The sequence below is a fragment of the Vicugna pacos genome, chromosome 27, assembly GCF_048564905.1.
Source record: "Vicugna pacos chromosome 27, VicPac4, whole genome shotgun sequence".
NCBI lineage: Eukaryota > Metazoa > Chordata > Mammalia > Artiodactyla > Camelidae > Vicugna > Vicugna pacos.
In genome coordinates, this window is record NC_133013.1 from 25,453,166 (window position 1) to 25,476,852 (window position 23,687).

A 23,687-nucleotide genomic window follows, 5' to 3' on the forward strand; every position below is an offset into this window, starting at 1 on the left:
GATTCTTACCATTTCTTTGCATTGTTTTTCTCTACAGCACTTTTCATCTTCTGAGATTCTCTCTGCATTTTCCCCCCTTCCCCCGCACCCGCTCTTGCCCCACAATGTAAGCTACAAGTGAGCAAGAGGTTGTCAAATTTGTTCACTTCTGTATCAATCTCCAGTGTCCACAGCCGTGTCTGGCACATTGTGGGCGTCTGAGCAATAATTATTTGTGCAGGGCACGAGGTGGCATCTGACTGGAACGGGAGGTTAGAGGCGGGATGAGGCTCAGTCTTCTGGCCTGGGCCAGCGGATGGTGGTGCTGTTTGCAGGGCTGGGGAAAAAGGCGGGGAGGGAGGGTAATGTAGTTAGATGGGGACACGTGGAGCTAGACACACAAATACTGCTTTTTCTCCCTGGACATCCTACATCGGGAGGGCTCGGCAGGGGCGGGGACACCGTCGGAGGCAGCCGGCCAGGCGACCCAGGCGGCGCTGGAGCTGCGTGTCCTGCCACAGGCGTAGCCCCAAACTACGGACACAATTCTGGCGCCCGCTTGCTTGCAAAAGCCCAGCTCCGCACGCAAACCTGGGCCCTTTGCACCGCCCCCCCACCCAACCAATCACGCACCCACGAGGCTTCGGCAGCTCCTTTACCCCGACGCTCCGCTGGAGATTGGCCCTTTAAGAGCCCCGCCCCGACTCCCCTCCCACCTTCGCGTGACTGTGCCGGGACCCGAGCCGGGCCGGGGAGTCGGGCGGCTGGGTGGGTGCGCGGGCCTCGGGGCCCTTCTCACGCAACTCCCGGGCACCGCGCCCCCGACCAGGTGGGGCGGGGATGGGCCGCTTGACCTCTGCCCCCTGGAGGCATGTACCAGGCATATGCACGCTATCCTGCGGAGGCACCTGCACCGGGCGCCCCCCTCCTTGGCCTCTGGGCCCCCTCTCCTGCCAGGCCCGAGGGCCTCTCTCTCACCCTTTCCTTGGCTACCGGAATACCCACTTGCTGCCCGATTTCTCTGCCTGCCAAAGCAATGACAACCCCAGGAGCCAAGAGGGAACCTCGAGGGCCCGTGGGTCTGGCTGGCAGTACCCCTGGTTTGAAGCATTCCAAAGTGGCCCGAGAGGCGGCTCAGCGTGTCCCCGCTAGTGCGCGCTCGGCGAGACTGCACGTTCTCCATCCTTTCCCGCCCCTGCGTCAGGGAGCGCGGACTGGTCTCCCGGGCTCCGGGGGCTCTGGGGGAAGGGGCCAGCCTTTAGGCGCCTCTGGCCTTCCGGCCCCGGTGACCTCGGGGCTGGGGTCGCAGCGCTTCTCACGCGAGCCCGGACTCAGTAACCCGGGTTAGGAGGTCATCACCCGGTAACTCCGCCCCTGCCTGCCTGGCCCCGGCCCGCTAGTAGGGAGGAGGTAGCGCTTGCACGCCTAGTGTTCGGTGGGTGCAAAAATGAGGGTGAAGGGTCTCCGTGCCCGTGGATGGAGCCCTCCCATGCCCTCTCTTCGAGCTGTCCTGGGACTTCTCCCCCTACCCCTCCTCAGTTGGACTCTGTGCTATCCGTGGGGTACCTTGGATTTGGGGGTCCCAGGTGTCCCTAGCCCTCAGTCTTTTGAGTGCAGCACTTGGATGAGGCGTCCTCATAGTGGTTTCTTACCTGTTCTCCTGCGTCTTCCCCCCGCCCCTCCCCCCTTCACCCTAGAGCCGCCATTCTCCCCCAACCCCCAGGCTGCCCCTCCCTCTGTCCCATCCCCGGCTCCAGGAGGCGTGGTCACATGCAAAAGCCGCCTATAAAGGTGGCAGTGCCTTCTCCCCTACCCTGAAGGTGACAGTTCCTTGGAGCCTCCCCTGATCTTCTTTGGGGTCCCTGGCTCCAGAGGCCATTCTTCTCAGCTCAGCTCTGTACCTTCTCACAGCTGCAGGTGAGTGATGGGGATTTCTGGCTTGTCTCTTCCTGCCCGAAAAAGGAAATTTTAATGCCTCCAAGTCTTCCTAGGTAGCCACTGTCTAGCACCTCAAAAAAGGAGGCTAAAAGTGTCATTGGTGAGGAGATAGTCCCTCACTAAGTGGGGAAACTGAGGCCGGGGGTGGGAGGAAAGGCAGGACTTGCACAAGGTCCCACACCTTTTACCAAAACTCTAGATTTAAATTCTCCCCTCTCAGGACTCTAGGACCCAGGCTCCAGCTTCACCCCCCACTGACTCCCTGAATGCCTAAGGGCTTCCCCATCAGGGCCACCTGGGAGGCTGGAATAAGGACACAGGTGTGGGAAGCTGGGAGCAAGTGCAGCTCTCCTTCAGTCTGTGTGAGAAGGGAGGTTTCTCCCTGGGTGGTCAGGGTGGATGGGCAGGTTGGGTTCTTACCAGCTGTACCCTGCCTTATCTAAAAGCTACCCCTGGCTGGCACTACCCTCCCAAGGCATAACTTGTTCAGGGTGAGATTTGCGGGCTGGAACAAGGGAAAGTGATCTGAGGGTAGTCCTGGGCACTGCCCAGGGGCCTTCCCTGTTTCACTGACTGCCTTCTCTGCCCTCTGCCTGGAGGCAGTCAGTGTGAGAGACTGCCAGCTGCAGAAAGCTGGACCACCAGTCCCTGAAAACTCAGCAGTCACATGTCTTTTGGCCTCCTAACATCTTACTAAGGCTAGAGGTCTTTGAAGGCACCCAGTGTGCAGAAGGGAACACCATGGCATACCAAGGCCTACCAGCTTCCCCAGTTCACTCTGAGAGTCAAGTGTGCCTTGGGGTTCAGCAACTCCAGGAAGCCTCCCTGGACAGATGGCTATAGTAGCGGAGGTGGGAACCATACAACCTGCCCATCTTGGGTGGCTCTTCTGTGAGGAAACCTCACTAGTCAGACTGAGAGTTTCCCCTGATCAGATCTGGGTTTTCTCTTCTCTGAGATCCAGCTGGGCACCCTGAATCAGAGATCACATTCCCACCTTCCTCTCTCAGGTGACGTGACTGGATCCCAGAAGGGTAAAATAACCAGTCCAAGGCCATGCCACAGAGCCTGGAACACTGGGGGTCCTGATCTCCAGTCCAAGGCACCAGGAAGATGTCCCAGTCAGAGCCTCATGCTTTGGAGAAAGTAGTCCAGGAATTTGCACACCCTTTCTAGACCAAACCTAGAAAGTATTGTCTGAGCCTCTGATAAGTCAGACCCATTCCTAATTTCTGAGATTCCAGTCTGGAGTTTTCTTGCAGCCTTTGGGGGCCTTCCATTAATTCTCAGCTCTCTGATGACTGGCAAATGGGGGAGGCCCAGACTATTCATTCATTGAGAGTTGAGCCCAGTAAAAACCCGGCCTGGAGTTCTGTGACTGGCAGCCTCCATCTAGCTGGCCTCCTGCTGCCTTTGAACTGTGGGTCAGTTGAACTCAAAGAGCCGAGACTGAGGGCAATGTGGCTTAGACAGTAAGTAAGGCGGCAGTCCCCGTCCCCTCCTCACCCTGTCCCAGAGGCTGGCAGCATCTCCTAGATCCTGAGTTTGAGTAGCAGAGAACTGAGTGTTCTGGGACAGTTCCTTTTCATCAATTGATCTGACCACTATTCAAAGGGAGGTGCCTATGGCAGGCTGGAGACTTACCAGAGAGCTTTCCTTAAGAGATCTGAGTCCCGGCTCTGAGTGCTGGGTGACTTTAGCCAAGTGAGTACCCTCTCTGGAGATCAGTTTCCCCAAATGTGAAATGAGGCTGAAGGAGTGGACGATCCCTAGTGTTCTAACAGCCGTGTTCTCTCAAGTTGGTGGGTCATACTCCAGAGGAATTGGGTGATACGCATTGATTATTTGTTTATTTTAATATATGTTAAGGGAAAAAAAGATCAAACTTGTACTTTCACACAGATATTATTGTTTGAAATGATGCTAAGTGGGTGGATTTAAAGTTGATTTTAGAAAAATACGAAGTAAATTATAGTACAGGTGCTCTATGGAAATCACAGACTGACATTTAGATTGGTGCAACAGTTAAGAGAAGGTGTTCTGGAATTAGGCAAATTGGATTGGGATTTGGATCCTATACTTACTTCCTGGCTTTGTGACCTTAGTTAAGTTACTTACCTTCTCTGAGCCTCATTGCAGCCTACCACATAGGCTGTGGCCAGGACTGAACAAAGAATGACTGAAATTTTTGACACACGTGGCAGCTCAATAAACAGCTTCTCCCCCTTCCCTCTACCCTTAGTGCACTCAGTGAGCAGCTCTGAATAAGGTTTACCCTTTCCTTGAACAGCATGCTGACACTTTAGGACATTGGCTCCTCCTATCCCCCCGTCTGATGTGTTGATCTTTTCCTCCTGTCCCATCTCTCAGCACCACTTTGGAATCTCTACGCTGATCATGTTCTCTGTGTTTGGACTCTCCATCCCCATCTCGGCCACGGAGCTTCTCCTGGCCTCTGCCGTCTTCTGCCTTGTATTCTGGGTGGTCAGGGCCTGGCAGTCTCGGGTCCCCAAAGGCCTGAAGAGTCCACCAGGGCCCTGGGGCTGGCCCCTGCTCGGGCACGTGCTGACCTTGGGGAAGAGCCCACATGTGGCCCTGTCGCGGCTGAGCCAGCACTATGGAGACGTGCTGCAGATCCGCATTGGCTGCACGCCTGTGCTGGTGCTCAGCGGCCTGGACACCATCCGGCAGGCCCTGGTGCGGCAGGGCGACGATTTCAAGGGCCGGCCCGACTTCTACAGCTTCACTCTGGTGTCTGATGGGCAGAGCATGACTTTCAACCCAGACTCTGGACCAGTGTGGGCTGCCCGACGGCGCCTGGCCCAGAATGCTCTGAAGAGTTTCTCCATTGCTTCTGACCCGACTTCTTCGTCCTCCTGCTACCTGGAGGAGCACGTGACCAAGGAGGCTGAGTACCTCCTCGGCAAGTTTCAGGAGCTGATGGCAGGCCCTGGGCACTTTGACCCCTACAAGTATGTAGTGGTGTCAGTGGCCAACGTCATCAGTGCTATATGCTTTGGCCAGCGCTATGACCATGACAACCAAGAGCTGCTTAGCCTAGTCAACCTTGGTAATGAGTTTGGGGAGGTGGCTGCCTCTGGGAACCCAGCCGACTTTATCCCTATCCTCCGTTACCTGCCCAACACTGCCCTGGATCTCTACAAGGACCTGAATCAGAGGATTTACATCTTCATGCAGAAGCTGGTCAAGGAACACTATAAAACGTTTGAGGAGGTACAGGCTGGGGAGAGGCGGTGGGTGGTAGGGAGCAGGTAGGGTCAGGAGGTCAGAGATAACTGGAGCGGCATGGAGTTTGACAGGCTTTCACAGGCCTTCACCCTGGGATTTTGAAGCCAGTGATGAAGGAGACTCCATCCTTGGCAGGGAAGTAGAACTTTTTCTTGACCAGCCCTTTTGTCTTTCCATCAGGCAGCAATAATCACTGACTAGCGAGTCCGTGCAGGACCCCGGGCTAGTTGTTGTGGGGACCAGGATGAGTTAGAGTTGGTCTTCTGGCCTCATGGGGAGAGAAAAGGGCAAAGAGCACATCCAGATGATAATGGTACCAGGCTCTGTGTCAGGTGTCCCTTGAGTTGGGGCTGCTGGTATTCTGAGTCAGGAGAGAGCTTTGGAGAGGCAAGAGAAGCTGGAATGGCAGCCTCAGGGGTGGGGGCGGTCACCTCTTGAATGAAGGTGCTAGGGATGGTGAGGGACTAGGTGAGGGACTAGGCCAAGCTGGAGAGGCAGGTCCAGGTTTGGGATCTTGCTCACCTGTGGGCCTCCGTACCCAGGGCCACATCCGAGACATCACAGACAGCCTGATCAAACACTGTCAGGACAAGAGGCTGGATGAGAATGCCAATATCAAGCTGTTGGATAAGCAGATAGTTAATGTCGTCCTCGACCTCTTTGGAGCTGGTATGAGCTACCCCATTGTGCCCTTCCTGTGCCCAGCTGCCTTGGCCCACCAGCCATCTAACTTCTCCCTCTGTTCTCTTCTGGCTAGGGTTTGACACAGTCACAACTGCCATCTCCTGGAGTCTCATGTACCTGGTGACAAGCCCCAGTGTGCAGAAAAAAGTCCAGGAGGAGCTGGGTAGGTGGTAGCTTCCTTTAGAGTGCTCAAGGCAGGCGGCCCAGCCAAGGTCTGAGTGGCCCCTTCACCTGTCTGGTCCTTTGTGTTCTGCAGACACGGTGATTGGCAGGGTGCGGTGGCCTCGGCTCTCCGACAGACTTCAGCTGCCCTACTTGGAGGCCTTCATCCTGGAGACCTTCCGACACTCGTCCTTCATCCCCTTCACCATCCCCCACAGGTGAGGCCCTAGGGATCCACTGCTATCTGATGCTGGGCCTTACTCCAGTCCATGTACCTAATCAGGGTGTTGGAAGGGACATGATATGGGAGGCAGGGGGATCTCCTAGTGGCCGGCCCTGAGCCTGACTGAGCTTCCTCCCTCCCCAGCACCACAAGAGATACAAGCCTGAATGGCTTTTACATCCCCAAGGGGCGTTGTGTCTTTGTGAACCAGTGGCAGATCAACCATGACCAGTAAGTTGAGAGTGGTGGGGGGGAGCTCTATCCTCTCCTGAGCCTCACACTCTGCTAATCCCTGGGCCACTTGCCTAAATCCTATTCTTTTGGGCTGGGGCTCAACCCACTCGATGCTTCTGAGCCCCCAAGCTGCCAATTCAGCTGCCTCTCTTCGATTATAGGAAGCTGTGGGATGACCCATCTGAGTTCCGGCCTGAACGGTTTCTTACCCCTGATGGCACCATCAACAAGACACTGAGTGAGAAGGTGATTCTCTTCGGCATGGGCAAGCGGAAGTGCATTGGTGAGACCATTGCCCGCCTGGAGGTCTTTCTCTTCCTGGCCATCCTGCTGCAGCAGGTGGAATTCAGTGTGACCCCAGGTGTGAAGGTGGACATGACCCCCATCTATGGGCTGACCATGAAGCATGCCCGCTGTGAGCACTTCCAGGTGCACATGCGCTCTTAGGAGCAGAGACCCCTGCAGCCTAGCTGACCCTGAGGACCTAAGCTTTGGCTTGAAATTCATGGATACTATCTGGCTGAATTTTTGCTGTGTGAGCTGTGTGCAAACCTGAGGAATCATACCTGCCCCCCACCCTGAACTTGTCCCTCTGCATGCTGCCCAGAGGCAGTGGATACAGCATGGGCCACACAGGAGCTGATGAACCCTTCTGAAGCTTTGCTTGAGCTAGGAGACCTGGTAGGGTTAGGGGGTCCTCAGTCCTCTGGAATCCTCTGACAAGCTCTCTGGAAGCCCTGGGGCCCAGCAGCTAGCTAGCTTGAGAAACGGTTACAGCAGGTCATACCAGGGCCTGTCCAATCTCTCTTTTTTTTTTTTACATTTTTTATTGATTCATAATCATTTTACAGTGTTGTGTCAAATTCCAGTGTTCAGCACAATTTTTCAGTCATTCATGGACATATACACACTCATTGTCACATTTTTTTCTCTGTGATTTATCATAACATTTTGTGTATATTTCCCTGTGCTATACAGTGTAATCTTGTTTATCTATTCTACAATTTTGAAACCCCAGTCTATCCCTTCCCACCCTCTACCCCGCCCCCACCCCTGTAACCACAAGTCTGTATTCTCTGTCCATGAGTCTATTTCTGTCCTGTATTTATGCTTTGTTTTTGTTTGTTTGTTTGTTTTTGTTTTTTAGATTCCACATATGAGCGATCTCATATGGTATTTTTTTTTCTCTTTCTGGCTTACTTCACTTAGAATGACATTCTCTAGGAGCATCCATGTTGCTGCAAATGGCATTATGTTGTCGGTTTTTATGGCTGAGTCCAATCTCTTTGATAACTGGGAGTTGTCAAGAGTGAGGGGGAGAAGCAATCCAGGATACTCCCCACTTAACCAAGCCTGCACAACCTGATCCCAGGGGCCTGGGACACTGTGCCTTGGGGATGGCCTTCTTCTCTGCAGGCAGGAACAGAGCTGCCTCCTGGCCTTGCAAGGTCCCTATTCCTGTCCAAGATGGGCCAGGGACTTGTGTCTAAGAGGAGTAGAGAGCAGGAGTGCCCAAATCCAGGCACCGGGACCAGGTCAGGAGGGAGGGGGTAGTAATTCAGTCACCTTCTACTGGGTCTCCTTTCTCTAAGCCCTGTGTTAAAATATCTTTTGAAAATGTTTGTATACAAGGAGCTTTTTATTTTAGCCTGTGTTGTTCTTGCATGTTTGCATTTATTATATATAAGAGCTTAAAACGGTTTATAGAGTACAGTGGAGAAAATTCTAACCCAACTATCCAGAAATGTGTAGGAAACACCTGCCTGAGCTAAAGATATGATCCACTTCTTCATAGCACAAGGAACTACGTTCAATATCTTGTAATAACCTTTAATAAAAATGAATATGAAAAGGAATATATGTATGTATATGCATGGCAGGGACATTGTGCTGTGCACCAGAAATGGACACATTGTAACTGAGTGTATTTCAATTAAAAAAAGAAGGAAAGAAAGAAAAAGATGTTATCCAGAAGTCCTATAGGTGGAGATGTTTTGAATCTTGAGCAAAGCCATCATTCATTTACATGCCCTCTCTGAGGCCCACCTTGTGCTGGGTTTTACTGGGGGAGGAGGAAGCGGAGGAGACGGTAAAGAGGTGAAGCCTCTGCTCTGTCAGCTCACAGTCTGGTGGGGGCACAAGACCCTCTCACTTCACTGCCTTCTTCCTTCTCTAACTGATCACATATTGATGAAGAATATTCTCTGGACCAGGCACTGAGGGAATAAAGTGAATAAAACATAGTCCATACCTTCAAGAGTCTCCCAAGCTGGTTGGAGGAACTGACTCATTAACACATCATCCAATTCATTGTGATCAGGGCTCTACCAGATAGATGTGCACAGGAGGGTGAGGCCCAGGGCCACGGTGGGCTGGGTGGGTGGGGGAGTGGGTGCTGGGAAATGTTACTAGGTCTTGGGGATATCTGTGCTGGGCCCTCTGTGAAGGATGAGAGGCAGTCTCACTTGGGTCTCACGTCATTAGATGCTCAAGTCCAACAGATGGACTCTGGTCACAGGTGGAGAACAAGATGTTTGATTGTTGGGCCCCATAAGCAGACTGTGGTTCAGATTTCAACACTGAAGTCATCCCTCTTCATCAGGAATGGCAGAGTTGTGGTGCCAAGTAGGGACAGTGGCTGGATCCACATAGCCAGGAGCTGTTCTGGCAAAGGGGCTGGAGGGAGGTGCATTTTAGGCTGTGATCTCCAGTCCAGTTTTCTTCCTGAAGCATCGTACAGTGGCCAGGTGATTCTATTCATGCAATGTGCAGGGGTAGATGGCTCCCACTTAACAAGGGTTTCAGGCTACTGCAAGGAATGAGCTGAAGTCAGCTGGAGCAACCCTGTTTATTCAGGAGGATGAGGAATTTGGTGCCCGATCATTCTTGTATTGACTTATTTTTTTACTTCAAAAATAACTAAACATTTACTTAAAAAATAAATCATATGGGTTAGTTCATCATGCTACGTGAAAGAAGGCAGACACAAAAGGCCGTTTCTTGCCTGCTTGCATTTATATAGAGTGTCTAGAACATGCAAATCCAAAGAGACAGAGAGTTACCAGGGGATGGGGGACAGGGGGAATGGAAGGTACAGGGCTTCTTTTAGGGGTGGTAGAAATATTCTGGAATTAGATAGTGGGATTGGTTGTATAAATTTGTGAGTATACTAAAAATCACTGAATTATGCAATTTAAAGTGGTTAAAACAGTAAAAAAAAAAAAGTTTGCCAGCCTTTGTTCTAAAAAAAAGGGGAAGGAATGGGGACAGCATATGCAAAACAATTTATGTAACTGTTTTCAGTAATCATATTGGCAATGGTAATATTAGTATTTGTATTTTGAGACTATAGTGTAATGTGGGTTAAAACAAATGAGTAACTAATAATGAGATTATTCTAATTCATCATCCTCTGTATCCTTGAGAACCAGGATTTTTGGTATGGAAAAAAGGAGATACACATAATACAGAGAAAGTTAAGTTAAAAAATATATGTTGTATATGTATATAATATGTTATACGTTATAGTACATATAATACATAATGTGTGTGTGTGTGTGTATATATATATATATATATATATATATATATATATATATATATAATATATATTTTCTAAGTGTTAGAAACAATGACCAACTCATAGCAATGAGCATTCCTTATGCCTAGATTACCATTCAGGGCTTCTTGGAGAAATGCTGGTTACAGATCTGGGGCAGAAAACATAAAAGATGAGCCTAGAACAGTCGCTCGTACCAGGTGGCAAAGAAGCCACAAACACTACCAGGAGTGGATCAAGCCATTCAGGAGCCAAACTGAAGAGGCTCCAACAGGCCAAAGACAGTACAACTTAAATATTAATAATAATAATTGCCATTGATTAAAACCCATCAAATATGTTTGAATCCATGAATTCATAAATATATATATATATAAATACACACATATATATATATATGGTTTTAATTAGTTGGTCATCTTCAGAAGTACCAATTCACAATTCATTGTCTTAAAAAGTGAAAAGCAAAGGCAAAGAATCAAGGATTTATCCTACATTTTTGATATGAACTCTACCTATTTTATCAAACCAGGAAGGCTACTTTTGGTTTGTTGAGATCTTCTACTAATTTTCCTTACTAATTACGCCTTACAGCCATAGTAGTTATTTGTGGTTACAATTTGCTCTTACAGTTTGTCACTGCAAACATCATTGTTAAATTTTATCTCATAGTGCCTCATATATGTGCCATAAACAAACACTGCTATCCTTTCAGAGAAATGTGAAACTTCTCGACTGCTATATAGCTCTGGATGTTCTTAACCATTTCATGCCTAATATTATTTAAGAGATATTAATATACCAAGTAAGGCTACACTGACCTTGGTAAAGCTGGATACTGTTCAGTGACTTGTGTTGAAATATTTGTTACTTAAAGAAAACCTTTTTATTATGGTGACTTTTGCACGTACATAAAAGTAGACAGGGTAACAGCATAATAAATCCCACTATACTATCATCCAGCCCAACAACCATCAACCCATGGTCAAGCATGTTCCACTAATTCCTCATTGACAACCTCATATTATTTTCAAGCAGACATCATATGATTTCATCAGAAAATATTTCAGTATGTATTTCTGAAAGGACTTTCAAGAATCAAGACCATGCTTAAAAATTAGTCATTCCTCAAGATCATTAAATATCTAAGGTTTCTGAACTTCCAATTGTTTAATAAATGTCAAAAACATTTCTCAAAGTATTTTAAAAAAATCAGGATCCAAACAAAATCCACCTACTGCGATTGTATTTTAAGGCTCATATAAACTATACCGGTTTACCCTTTTTTTGTTTCCTTTTGAAATGTGCTGAAAAAAACCAGGTTGTTTCTCTTGTAGAATTTCTCACTGTCTGGGTTTTGCTGCTTGCATCTCTTATGTGGTTATTTAATATGTTTCTTTGTCCAGTATATTTCCTGTAAATTGGTAGTTGGATCTAGAGGTTTGTTCAGCTTCAGATTTGATTTTTGGGGGATAAGTTTACTTCATAAACAGTGTTATATTCTTCCATTCGGAAGCAATTAACGTCTGGTTTTCTCTCTTCCGTGATGTTAGTACCGTTGATGTTCAGTCCCCGGAGCCTTTAGCTCATTAGAGGTAGCAAAATTATATTCTGTCATTTCTTCTTCATTTATTAGCTGGAAAACTTTTTCGAGGAACTTCCCCTCCTCTTTTTGTTTGGTTACTTCATGGTACAGATAGCATAAGGAAAGCAAGCTATATACTGATTCCTTCCCTTCACTTAATTACTTTTCAAAATAATGCATTGGTTTCTAGAATCCTTCAACAGTGACACTGTGTTTTTTTGGGTTTTATATTGTTATATTTTTTTCTATGCTGAAAAAAGTACAATTAATTGACAAACAGCTGAGAAAATGAGATTTTATAATTCTCTGCAGGATAAAATCTTGCAATCTAAAATATCAAATTTGCATATGGTAAAATTCATTCTTCTTGGTGTACAATTCTATGAGTTTCTCAAGTGCATACAATCGACATTCAGTTTTATCACCATCCCCATTCCTTTTGTAGTCAAACTTCCCATTCTCTACCCTCAGGCAAACCCTGTTTTCTGTGCCTATAGTTTTGTCTTTTCCAGAATGTCATACAAATGGAATTATACAGTGTATAGCCTTTTGAGTCTGGCTTTCATTTAGCATAATGCATTTGAGATTCATTTTGTTGCATTCATTTTGTTGCATACTAATTTGTTCATTTTTATTGTTTGTATGGCTCTATCACAGCTTGTTCATCCATTCCCCAGATGAAGGACATTTAAGCTGTTTCCAATTTTTGGCAATTATGAATAAAGCTGCCACATACATTCATGTACTATTTTTTATGTGGATATAGATTTTAATTTCACTTGAGTAAATAAGTAGGAGTAGGAGTACCAGCAGTATGGTTAAGTATGTTTCCAATTAAGTTTTTAAAAATTATCATTAGTGACACATAGATCTTAATATACTTGATGAATTTCTATTGTTCTTACTGATGCCCAAATTGTCCTACTTTTGACCAGTGGGAGCCTCTTCAAGTTGGCTTATGAGTTCTTTTAACAAAAACCTAGTAGTATTTGATAGCTTCTTTGCTATCTTTTACCACAAGATTTTCCAGGCGTATGGTGTGTATTTCTTGTTCCAACTAGTGTTCAATTTTAACACATAAAGAGAGTCTGTATAGCTGGTGGTTGTTATAAAGACAAAATGTTTGGAACAATGTTACAGCATGCCTTCCTCCTTCCCTAATTCTGTAAAATGCTAATATTTAGTCTGAATTTGTAGTGCAATGAATGAACACCCCAAATTCTAGACTCTGCTGAGAGAATATACCTTTTGTGTAAAACTGGATATGCATTAGGGTAGGGGCCATCAGAGCAGAGGGAAAAAGGCAAGAAAGGAAAGAAAGAAATAAGGCTTTGGAGGAGTGAGCCATGTCAGTTTCTGTATGTGCCCTGGATGTGGGGTTGTGGTGGGAGGCTTGTGGAAGGAGTGGTGGTGCTAGGAGGCATTTCCATCTAATGCTAAACAAGGATCTTGATGTGGCTTCAAAAGCATGGTCTTCTAGCCACTAGCATCAGAACTCCCTGTGGAGCTTTTTAAAATACAGATTCCTGAATCTTATCTCAGACTTACTGAACAAGACTCTCTTAAGAGTGAGGCCTAGAATGTGTTTTAACAAGTAGGAGGCTACTAGTTTGTGTTTTCTGAAAGAACTTAATGAGAGTGAATTTTTTTTTTGTGCTCCGGTCAAGAAGGGAAACAATCCCCATCTCGGGGAGAATCTTTGAAATTCTCAGATGACCAGTCCTTAGAGAAAGAAGAATGGAGACACAGTTCAGAAAAAACAGTGATTTCCTTTTCCAATTCTGAATGTATTTGCCACTCTCTGTAGGCCAAGTGAAAAACTCAGTGTTTTTTCTTTTAATTTAAATTAACTTTTTGAGGGGGGATGTAACTAGGCTTATTCACTGATTTATTTTTAGAGGAGATACTGGGGATTGAACACAGAACCTTGTGCATGCTAAGCATACACTCTAACACTTGAGTTATACCCTCCCCCTGGAGAAACTCAATAGTGTTTAAAAGCATTAAAAATCTTAAGCCTGGATGACTGATCCTTCCAGGAGGTCAAAGTTCAAAAACAACACAGCGTAATTCTCTAAGCAGAGCAATTCATTTAGTTGAATTAAAGCAGTTGTTGATCTTTTTTCCAAAGTTTAATGACTGACCAACTGACTTCAGATATGACTAGCACTTCCCAGTGTGAGCTCTGGGGAGTCTATGTAGGGGCTCTTAGGACAATCCTTTCATTCATTCAACAGACACTTATTTTTAGCTCCTACTATTTGGCAGGCACTGTGCAAAGTGATGGGGATGCAAGAGTAGGCATGACATCCAACTGAACTCTGGGGCTACAGCAGTGCTTGCAGTAGAGAACCACCACAAGATGGAAGACTGATTCTCCTGAGAGCTTAAAAAAATCGTTTGAAGTGGACTATAGAACCATAACCAAAGTGGGGTACGAGAGAACTGACCGCCTTTTTTGGAATATCAACCATGTTCAGGTGTATATTATTTCATTTAATTTCACAGCAACTTTTTTAGCTAGTATCTCCAGAGTTACACAGCTCATTTATAAAACAGTAATAATAATAATAATTATAATTAAAAAGAAAAGGTAGAGCAAGGATTCAACTCTGAGTCTGATACACCAATGGTTCTCAAACCTGGGGTGTGCTAAGAATTGACTGGAAGTAACCTTTAAAATTATAGATACCATAGCCCCTCTAGACCTACTAAGACGGAATATCCAGTGATGGAGGAGGGAGGGGAGAGTTCCTGAAAAGAGAAAAAAAATGTAAGTTCTTCAACTGGTTTTGCAGAACCAAGTTTGGAGCCACTGCCCTATTCTACGCGGTCTGCCCAAGCAGTGGCTCCCAAATCAGGTGTCAGGCGTCAAGATGACCTCACAAACTTTAAACTTTAAAATTCCTCATTACACTCAGTCTTGGCTCTAATCGCCTGCTTCTTTCATGACTATCAAGACTCTAAAATGCCTCAAGCAGAGGAGTGGAATTCCCATGTTCAGAGTGGGAGTCGGGGAGCGCAGTTAAGCACAGATTGGCTGAAACTAAGCACAAAATGAGCTGAGGTTGATAAACCCTTAAGATCAACAACGAAGGGAATTTCTTGTTTCCTTTAATCTATCAAGGGGGCTGACTTATTGCATCCCACAGCTGCAACCGTTCAAGGATGGGGTCCACGTCACCAGGCGCCCCCTCCTCCTCAAAGTCTTGCGCTCTTGTTCGGCGACTACCACAAGGGGGACTGGAGGAAGCGGGAGCTCTTCAATAAGACTGCGCGCGAGAGGGGAGAGCCTCAGGCGCCTGGGCCGGGGAGGGCCTGGACCCCAACTCGAACCTGTACTCCACCCCATATGAGTAGGCAGGGCACGCAAAACGGCTCCGCAGGCGCGGTTCGGGAAGGCACCGCGTTCTCTCAAATTTCCCGGGCGCCCCGCCCTTTGACGGCCGGCCCGTGGCGTCGCGGCGGAAGTGACCTCACGACGGTGGCGTGGAGACGCGGGGCGCTTCCGGCGGCGGCCGCCGCGCTGTGGGGGTGGGTGTGGGGGAGGCCCTCGGTCTCTGGGTCCGGTGGTGGTGCGGGGCCAGCTCTGCGTGGTGTGCGGAGGAGGCGCGAGCGTGGAGGCGAGATCGAGGGTAGGCGGCCGGTTCGTGGGCGCTCGTGGGAGGGCGCTTACAGGCTTGCCAGGAGGGTTTCCTTTAAGACTTCAGGGTTCCAGGCCTTGCGGACCTTGATAGAGCAGGCACGAGCTGGGGGCCGCGTCGGGTGCGCAGGGGACCCATTACTAGGGCTTGCCTCGGGGGTAGGGCTTGAAGCGGGAGGCCGAGGGCAGCGGGATTCTAAATAGTCGAGGAATTGTGGGAGGTGTGAGGCAGCAGCGGCCTAGGCTCTGGGTTTAGCCCTGTTGATGGATGCGGTAGCCCGCCCACTCATTGCTCCCTGCCTCAGTTTCCTTTTGCACAATTGAGTAGGGTAGCAGGGAAGAGTGTGAGTTCCACATTCATGACTGATAGCTGGAGGACTGGTGAGCTGGAGTCAGAGAGAAAGGTGGTTGAGAAATTAATGATACCTGCCAGGGCGCAGCTTCTGCGGAATCCTGGGACTTCCCCTTGATTCTTTAATGCCGTTGGTGTGTAAGTCTGAGCTTCTTATGATTAGTACTCTTTCTGTGATATTGATTGAATTGATCAGTAATTGCTTGTTGGATGGTTCAGGTGTTTTAGTTTGTGGGACGCATAGTCTTCGCCTGCTTGGCCAGTTGATTGTCAATAAATCTCCCAATTTCGGAGCTAAAAGGAGCCCTAACAATCCCCTCCTGTGGTTACAGGTGAGGGACTTGAGACATAAAATGGTTTTTGTTCTATGGTCTGTCAAATATAGGTCTTAATCCCATCAAAACACGTGACTGTCTCTGAGCAGGTCATTATTTCAACTGGAAACCTCAGAGGATTCTAGTCTTTTTTTTAAATGAATGGCAGATTAAGTGTACTGAGCACAGAATTCCTATTTTTTGGTTTCTCTCTACGAAATGGAGATGGTTACAGATAACATAATTTCTTTTGTTTTTTTTAAACATTAATACATGTATTTTCTTTTTAAATTTTTTTTGAGGTAGGGAGGGAGGTAATTAGGTTTATTTATTTATTTTTAGAGGAGATACTAGGGATTGAACCTAGGACCTTGTGCACGTTAAGCATGCACTCTACAACTTGAGCTATACCCTCCTCCCCCCATAAATTTTTGATTGCTGGTAATTTTTTGGTGGAGCGTTCTTGAGGGGATAGAGCTGTGGGACTAGCAAAGTGTCTCAATCTGTGTGCCTTTTATCACCTTTTCTTGTCTTATTGCAAGAACTTTTAGTGCTGTGTTAAATAAGGTTGGTGAGGGTCGACATCCTTGTCCCTGTTCCTAGGGGGAAAGCATTCAGTCTTTCACCAGTAGGTATAGTGTTAGCTGTAGATTTTTTGTAGCTTGTCTTTATCAAATTGATAAAAATTGTTTTTTGAGAGTTTTTTTTTATCATTAACGGGTAGGTATTACATTTTATCAAATGCTTTTCCTGCATCATTGCTATGATCGTGGTTTTTTTTTTTAGCATGTAAATATAGCAGATTATATTGATTTTCTAATTTTGAACTAGTATTGTATCCTTGAACTAAACATAACTAAAGAGTTATGGTATATAATTCTTTTTATGTATTGCTGAATTATTTGGCTGATATTTTGTTGAGGAGTTTTATTTCTGTACTCATGAGGGACATCCTGTTGTTGGATTGGGTTGTTTTGGTTTTTTGTTTTGTTTTTGCTTGTTTTGTGCTGTCTTTGTCTGGTTTTGGTATCGGTAATTTTTTGCATTTATTGGTGTGATTAAAAAAACATAAAATTCTTATTTTGTTAATGTGAAATGCATTGATTTCTAAAATATCAAACCAGCCTTGCATTCTAGGAGTAACCAGTGAAACAATCATCATATATTTGAAAATAATATTGCTAGATTTGACTTGTTAATATTTTCTTGAGTATTTTTGGTCTTTATTTTTACAGGATATTGATTTTCTTTTCTTGTAATGCCTTTATTAGGCTCTCACAGCAGAGTTATTGAAGGCCTTATTGGACAAGTTGGGAAGTATTTTAGTCCCCTTTATTTTCTGAAAGTTTGTATAAGATTTGTGTTATTTCTTACTTATATGTTTGATAAAATTCACTGGTTAAAGCCATGCAGGACTGGAGTTTTCTTTGTGGGAAGATTTTTAGATTAAAGATTCATTTATTTTTCTTATAAGTAAACTTTGTCTTTTGGAGCAGTTTTAGGGTCACTGCAAAATTGAGCACAAAATACAAAGTTCCCATATACCCTCTGCCCCCTACACACACATAGCCTCCCACACTGTCAACATCTTACACCACAGTGATATGTTTGTTACAGTTGAATGTGTATTGACACATTATTGTTACCCAAAGTCCTTAGTTTACATTAGGGTTCACTCTTCATGTTTTACATTCTGTAGGTTTTGACAAATGTATAATGACATGTATCCACCATTATATATCCAGCTATATTAAATAGTTTCACTATCCTGTGCTCTTTCTGTTCATCCCTCCCTCCCAACTCCTGACAAGTACTGGTATTTTTATTGTCTCCATAATTTTGCCTTCTCCAGAATGCAATGTAGTTGGAATGATACAGTATGTAGCCTTTTCATACTTGCTTCTTTTGCTTAGTAGTATCCATTTAAGTTTCCTCCATGTCTTTTCATGGCTTGATAGCTTATTTCTTTTTAGCACTAAGTAATATTCCATTGTCTAGATATACTACAATTTATTTATCCATTCACTTACTGAAGGCCATGTTGGTTGCTTCCAATTTTGGCAGTTATAGATAAAGCGGTTATAAACATCCATGCTTAGGTTTTTGTGTGGACATAAATTTTCAACTCATTTGGGTAAATTTGAGTGTGATTGCTAGACCATATGGTTAAGAGTATATTTAGTGTTGTAAGAAACTGCCAAGCTGTCTTCCAAAGTGACTGCCATTTTTCATTCTTAACAGCAGTGAGTGAGAATTCCTGTTGGTCTGCATTCTTACCAGCATTTGATGATGTCAGTATTTTGGGTTTTGGCCATTCTAGTAGGCATCATTGTTATTTTAATTTGCATTTCCCTAATGACATATGATATGGAGCAGTTTTTCATATACTTATTTGCCATCTGTAAATCTTCTTTGGTGAGGTGTCTGTTCTGATATTTTGCCCATTTTAAAATCAGATTGTTCACTTTCTTGTTGAATTTAAGAGTTCTTTACATACTTTGGATAACAGACCTTTATCAGATATGTCTTTTGCAAATACTTTCAGCAAATGGTTTCCTTCTCATTCTCTTGGCAGATTCAGTATTTATATTAGAAATATGCAAATGTATAAATTTCCCTTCAGGCACTATTTTAAGTGCATCCCACAAATGTTGCTGTGTTCTATTTTCATAGAATTTGGACTGTTTTCTAACTTCCCTTTTGATTTCTTCTTTGACTCGTAAGTTATTTAGAAATGTTTTGCTTAATTTCCAGGTTTTGGGGAATATTTGAAATATCTTATTATCAACTTAAAATTTAATTCTGTTGTGGACAAAAGTATACTCTGTCTGATTTCAGCCCTTTGAAATGAATTGATACTAGTTTAAGGCCACCGTATGTTGGTGAACATTCCACGTGGACTTGAAAAGAATGTATATTCTGGAGTTGTTAGGTGTAGTGTTCTATAATGCCTTCATTATAGAACAGCGTTTTAAAAAAAAATTTTGTCCAGCATTTTTCATTGTCATCTGCAAGATGGTTAGTCTGAAATAAAACTATGCTGCATTATCAACATTTAAAAAAATATATTATTTCTTATTTACATTATAAATAGATTATAGCTTGTGTGAAATGATGTCTAGGTAAATATCTTTATCCAGTACATGTGGTTTAAAGCAATTATAAGATCTTTATATATATATGTATAATATTGCTTATCATTAATATGCTTACTCCTATGGAAAAAAAAGTTTTATTTTTTTATGCTTTATTGCCTCAGTTAAGGATGTGATAGGATATGTATTATTAAGCAACACCTGGTACAGAACTTGATATATTTGCTGAATTTAATTGAAGATTTGTCTGTTTCTCAAGGTATACTGCTTGGTTCCTTCTATCCACGGTGGTCTCACATCTGAAACATGGCTACGGATTGGCTGGGCAGTATTGTGTCCATCAACTGTGGAGATAGCTTGGGTGTCTATCAGGGAAGAGTGTCAGCAGTGGATCAGGTCAGCCAGACCATTTCTCTCACCCGGCCTTTCCACAATGGGGTGAAGTGCCTTGTGCCAGAAGTCACCTTCAGGTTAGTATCCCGACTGATCCTTCCAAATCCGATCTGTTGGTCTGTGGAGCTTGAACCCAGGTCTCATTGCCAATATTCTCTTGCATAGGGCTGTTTTTGAGTAGAGCCTTGTCAGGGGTGAGATTTTGCCATCTTAGACCTTACAGTCTTGCTACTGTTGCAGCAGAGACTGTGTCATAATTAGCTTTCGGCTGATGATTCAGGGTTTGTGAAATATTTTTCTTATCTGTTAGGCATGCAATATTATATTTAAATGCATCAAATTCAGAATAATCTGTTTTCTTTTATGGTTTCTGATTTTCTTTTTCAGTTTTATATTATTTGTGCTTTCTTACATCTAAGGTCTTTATTGATTTTTCCACCCTGCATAACTCTCTCTCTTTGTAGATTTGTATTATAGTTTATCTCTAGAGGCATGCTGTAGCCAGTAGCTAAAGTCCTTAGGCACAGGAGTGTATTTTTCTTTTCTTTTCTAGTGTTTGCCAACAGATCTCAAGCTTAGATGTTGTCTTCACATCTCTCTTTTCACAGGTTTGACAAACAACCTCCCTTTCTTAGGTTAAAAAAAAAAAGACTTGGACAAGAGCTTCCTTGACTTTGTAAACCACATGCACACATAACCTTTTCTGTATGTGTATCCATTCTTGTTTTTCCCCCCATGTACCATAAAATCTTACTTTTTTAACTTTTTATAAAATTTGTTGAAATATAGTTGATTTACAGTATTGTGTTAGTTTTAGGTGTACAACAAAATGATTTAGTTATATATATTCTTTTTCAGATTTTTTTCCATTTTAGGTTATTACAAGATACTGAATATAGTTCCCTGTGCTATACAGTGGGTCTTTGTTGTTTATTTTATATACAGTTGTATGTATATGTTAATCCCAAACTTCTGATTTATACCTCCTCCCCCCCTTTCCTCTTTGGTAACCATGGTTTGTTTTCTGTGTCTGTGAGTCTATTTCTGGTCTGTAAATAAGTTCATTTGTATCATTTAAAATTTTTTTTTAGATTCCACAGAGTGATGTCTTATGATATTTGTCTTTCTGTCTCTGACTTACTTTATTTTAATATAATAATCTCTAGGTCCATCCATGTTGCTGCAACTGGTATTATTTTATTCTTTTTTGTGGCTAAATAATATTCCATTCTGAATATATATACCACATCTTCTTTATCCATTCATCTGTTGATGGATATTTAGGTTACCTCCATGTCTTGGCTATTGTAAATAGTGCTGCTATGTACATTGGGGTGCATATCTCTTTTCAAATTAGAGTTTTCTCCAGATACATGCCCAGGGGTGAGGTTGCTGGATCATATGATAAGTCTATTTTCAGTTTTTTAAGGAACTTCCATACTGTTCTCCATAGTGGCTGCAGCAATTTACATTCCCACCAGCAATGTAGGAGGGTTCCCTGTGTATCCATTCTTATTTCTTGGTTCCTCTGCAGAATCCATGGAAGAAATACTTTTGTGTTCAGGACTGACCTTATCATGTATACTTTATGTGCTGTTCTTTTTTATCTCCTTTGGGACCCTATTTCATTTTTTCTGTATCTTCACTTTCAACCTTTATACTGTCTCTTTTTGTCTTTGCACTGTAACATTCCCAGGCCTCTCCCATAATAAAAACACGCCGCCTCCACATACGCACACCTTGCATTTGTCACTGTGTATTGCCCTTTCATTCGCCTTCTCTTTATACTTATAATTCTTTTCAGAGCAAAATATGGTTGACTCTTGAATAACAAGGATGGTAGAGCGCCAACTGCCTGTGCCATCGAAAATCTGTGTGTAACTTTACAGTTGGCCATCAGTATCCACAGTTCTGTGTCTGTGGGCTCAGCCAGCTGTGGAGCATGTTGTACTGAAGTGTGTATTTAGTGGGGAAAAAAATCTGTGTATAAGGGGACCTGCACAGTTCAAACCCATGTTGTTCAAGGGTCAGCTGTGTTCTTTCATTCCCTTTGTGACCTAATTCTCTAGTCTCTCCCTGCTCCACCATTGTCTCTTTTCTAACTTTACCATCTTGCTGAACTGGCCTTTTTATCCCCCCTACCCCTGGCATTAGCTGAGCCATTGGTGCTTTGAGCACTGCCCACAGTGGCATCCGCAGACCACCATGAGAAAACCTCCATCATCTGCCTTGCTGAACTAACTTCTGCCAAGTTTGTAGATGCCCTGATTGCCAAATTCAGTGGCGGTGCCTCAATTCTAATCTTACTGTATTCAGATGTTCCTCAGCTGTTGGAATGACCTCTTCTTTTAGTTTCTTTGTCACCCCTTTGGGGTTTTCCTTCCATGAATTCCTCCAATCCCTTATACACCTTTCCCTCCACTCCAGGTTCCTTTTCTTCTGCTCACTTTTTAAGATTGGCTTAGTCAAAGTTGTGTCTTTGATTCTTTTCTTGGTCTGTAGTCTCTCTAGGCAATCTCTTGTGTACTTCCTTGCACATTCATGAAACCCCAGATCTTTAATTTAGACCTGTTATCTGAGTTCCATATACTTTAATTGTCTGCTGGTTACTTTCAGGGGGATATCCCACAAGATAACCTAAATTTAAGATTTTCAAAGCTGAGCTCATTATATTACCTGCAGATTCCTTCCTCCAAAGGTCTACCCTTAATTAGCGATGAATGACACCTTTCACCCAAGTTAGAAACTTAGGAATCATAAATTCTTTCTCTTGAACCTCATGTTCAGTTAGTCACCAAATTCTGTGGATTCCAAATGTTTTCTGGTTCGATCCTCCCCTTTCCCTTTGCATCATCACTCGCCCTGTTGTTTCTTGCCTCATCTCCTAACTGGTGCTCCTACCTCTAGGTTCTCCACCTCCCTACAGCCACCAGGAAAATCCAGTGTGATTATTATCTGGTCCCTGACTTCCTCCACAGCCTTGCCTCCTGATGGCCCTCTACAAGCATCCTTCCTTTTAGTAGCACTGTAACATTTGATTTTCCACAAATGGGCCATATTTTCTCAATCTCAGCCTTGGCCTGAGATGCCCCTCTCCCTATCATACTCTCTTTTGCCAACTCTCACTTTCCCTCCCCAAGAAGACTTAGCTTACGTGCTTCATCCATTTCTGCCAAACTAACATATGTTTTGCTTTGGGGTGCTCTAGTGCCCCGTGCCCACCTCTGTCATAGTATTTAACACTTTTGATTACCTACTTGAATTTTCTGCTGATCAGGCTGTGAGTTCCTTATGGGCATGTATTGCTTTTCATCTCCATATACCCGACTCCTAGTGTACAGCTTACCATATAGTAAGAACTCTGTACATACCTATTGAATGAGCAAGTGAGTGAGTGAATGAAAAAAAGCCATTAAGCATTTTAGACATGTAAGATGTTAATGATAGTTTTGTGATGAACCATAGGTTTCTTTAAAAGCCAGTGCTGTGTCAGTTGAATGGTGGTGACTGAGCCTTATCTTTAACTTTTCTGCCACCTTTCCTTGAAATGCAGCCCGCAAAGGTGTAGCTGGTAGCTATTGATACCAGTTTCATCACTGTTATCATTGTTATAGTTTCGAGACTTGGACTTTTTTGTGTATTTCAGGGCAGGTGACATTACAGAATTAAAAATTCTGGAGATACCAGGTCCTGGAGAAAACCAACATTTTGGAGACCTTCATCAGACAGAATTGGGCCCCTCTGGTGTTGGGTGCCAAGCAGGCGTCAATCAGAATGGCACGGGCAAGTTGGTCAAGAAGCCAGCCTCTTCCAGCAGTGCCCCTCAGAACATCCCTAAGAGGACAGATGTGAAGAGCCAAGAAGTTGCCGTTTCTCCTCAGCAGCAACAGTGCTCAAAGAGCTATGTGGACAGGCACATGGAATCCTTGAGTCAATCCAAAAGTTTCCGTCGCCGGCACAACTCTTGTAAGTTGGATCAAGTTAATTTCTTCCTAATCTGTTTCTTCTTAACTTACTTCATGTCTATTATAAGCTCTTATTCTTTGATGTTCTTTAAATAAATCTTTTATTACAGTAATAAAAAAGGATGCTGGTAGAGCTTCACAAAAATATAGCATGGTTCTTTTATTCTGGAGCTATTTCCTCAAGATCTTAAGGGAAAGGAAATGAGCTGTTAAGAGGCTCACACCAGCTCCCGGCCCTCTCTTGCCACTTACCGTACTTCAAAAAAAAGTCAGCGATCTACCTAGAGACAAAAGTAATGTTTTTAATCTGGT

The 23,687-nt window shown here is 44.2% G+C and overlaps 2 protein-coding genes and 1 non-coding gene across 3 annotated transcripts in view; 2 read left to right on the forward strand and 1 right to left on the reverse strand.

Moving 5' to 3' along the window:
• The first annotated feature begins 1,805 nt into the window (after positions 1-1,805).
• On the forward strand, positions 1,806-8,561 carry CYP1A1 (cytochrome P450 family 1 subfamily A member 1). The gene is made up of 7 exons (XM_006208745.4): positions 1,806-1,896; positions 4,288-5,151; positions 5,709-5,835; positions 5,924-6,013; positions 6,107-6,230; positions 6,380-6,466; positions 6,631-8,561. The coding sequence occupies exons 2-7, from the start codon at positions 4,315-4,317 to the stop codon at positions 6,914-6,916; spliced, it is 1,551 nt and encodes a 516-aa protein (XP_006208807.1). The 5' UTR covers positions 1,806-1,896; positions 4,288-4,314; the 3' UTR covers positions 6,917-8,561.
• Positions 8,562-15,111: 6,550 nt separating this feature from the next.
• The window catches only part of EDC3 (enhancer of mRNA decapping 3), a 39,413-nt gene continuing 30,837 nt past the window's right edge, over positions 15,112-23,687 (forward strand). The window contains exons 1-3 of the mRNA XM_006208744.4: positions 15,112-15,248; positions 19,277-19,487; positions 23,057-23,376. Of these exons, the coding sequence (XP_006208806.1) occupies positions 19,324-19,487; positions 23,057-23,376 (484 nt within the window). The 5' untranslated portion in view covers positions 15,112-15,248; positions 19,277-19,323. The remainder of the gene's footprint in view (positions 15,249-19,276; positions 19,488-23,056; positions 23,377-23,687) is intronic.
• LOC116285862 (small nucleolar RNA SNORD35) lies at positions 21,552-21,639 on the reverse strand. The gene has a single exon (XR_004195604.1). It is a non-coding gene; the product is annotated as a small nucleolar RNA SNORD35 (small nucleolar RNA).

Bases quoted from the DNA above. Each gene is read 5' to 3' on its own strand.
- CYP1A1 (XM_006208745.4), top strand. From the start codon at position 4,315: ATGTTCTCTGTGTTTGGACTCTCCATCCCCATCTCGGCCACGGAGCTT. The intron at 5,836-5,923 runs GTATGAGCTACC...TCTTCTGGCTAG, and splicing joins CCTCGACCTCTTTGGAGCTG to GGTTTGACACAGTCACAACT. The intron at 6,231-6,379 runs GTGAGGCCCTAG...CTCCCTCCCCAG, and splicing joins CCCTTCACCATCCCCCACAG to CACCACAAGAGATACAAGCC.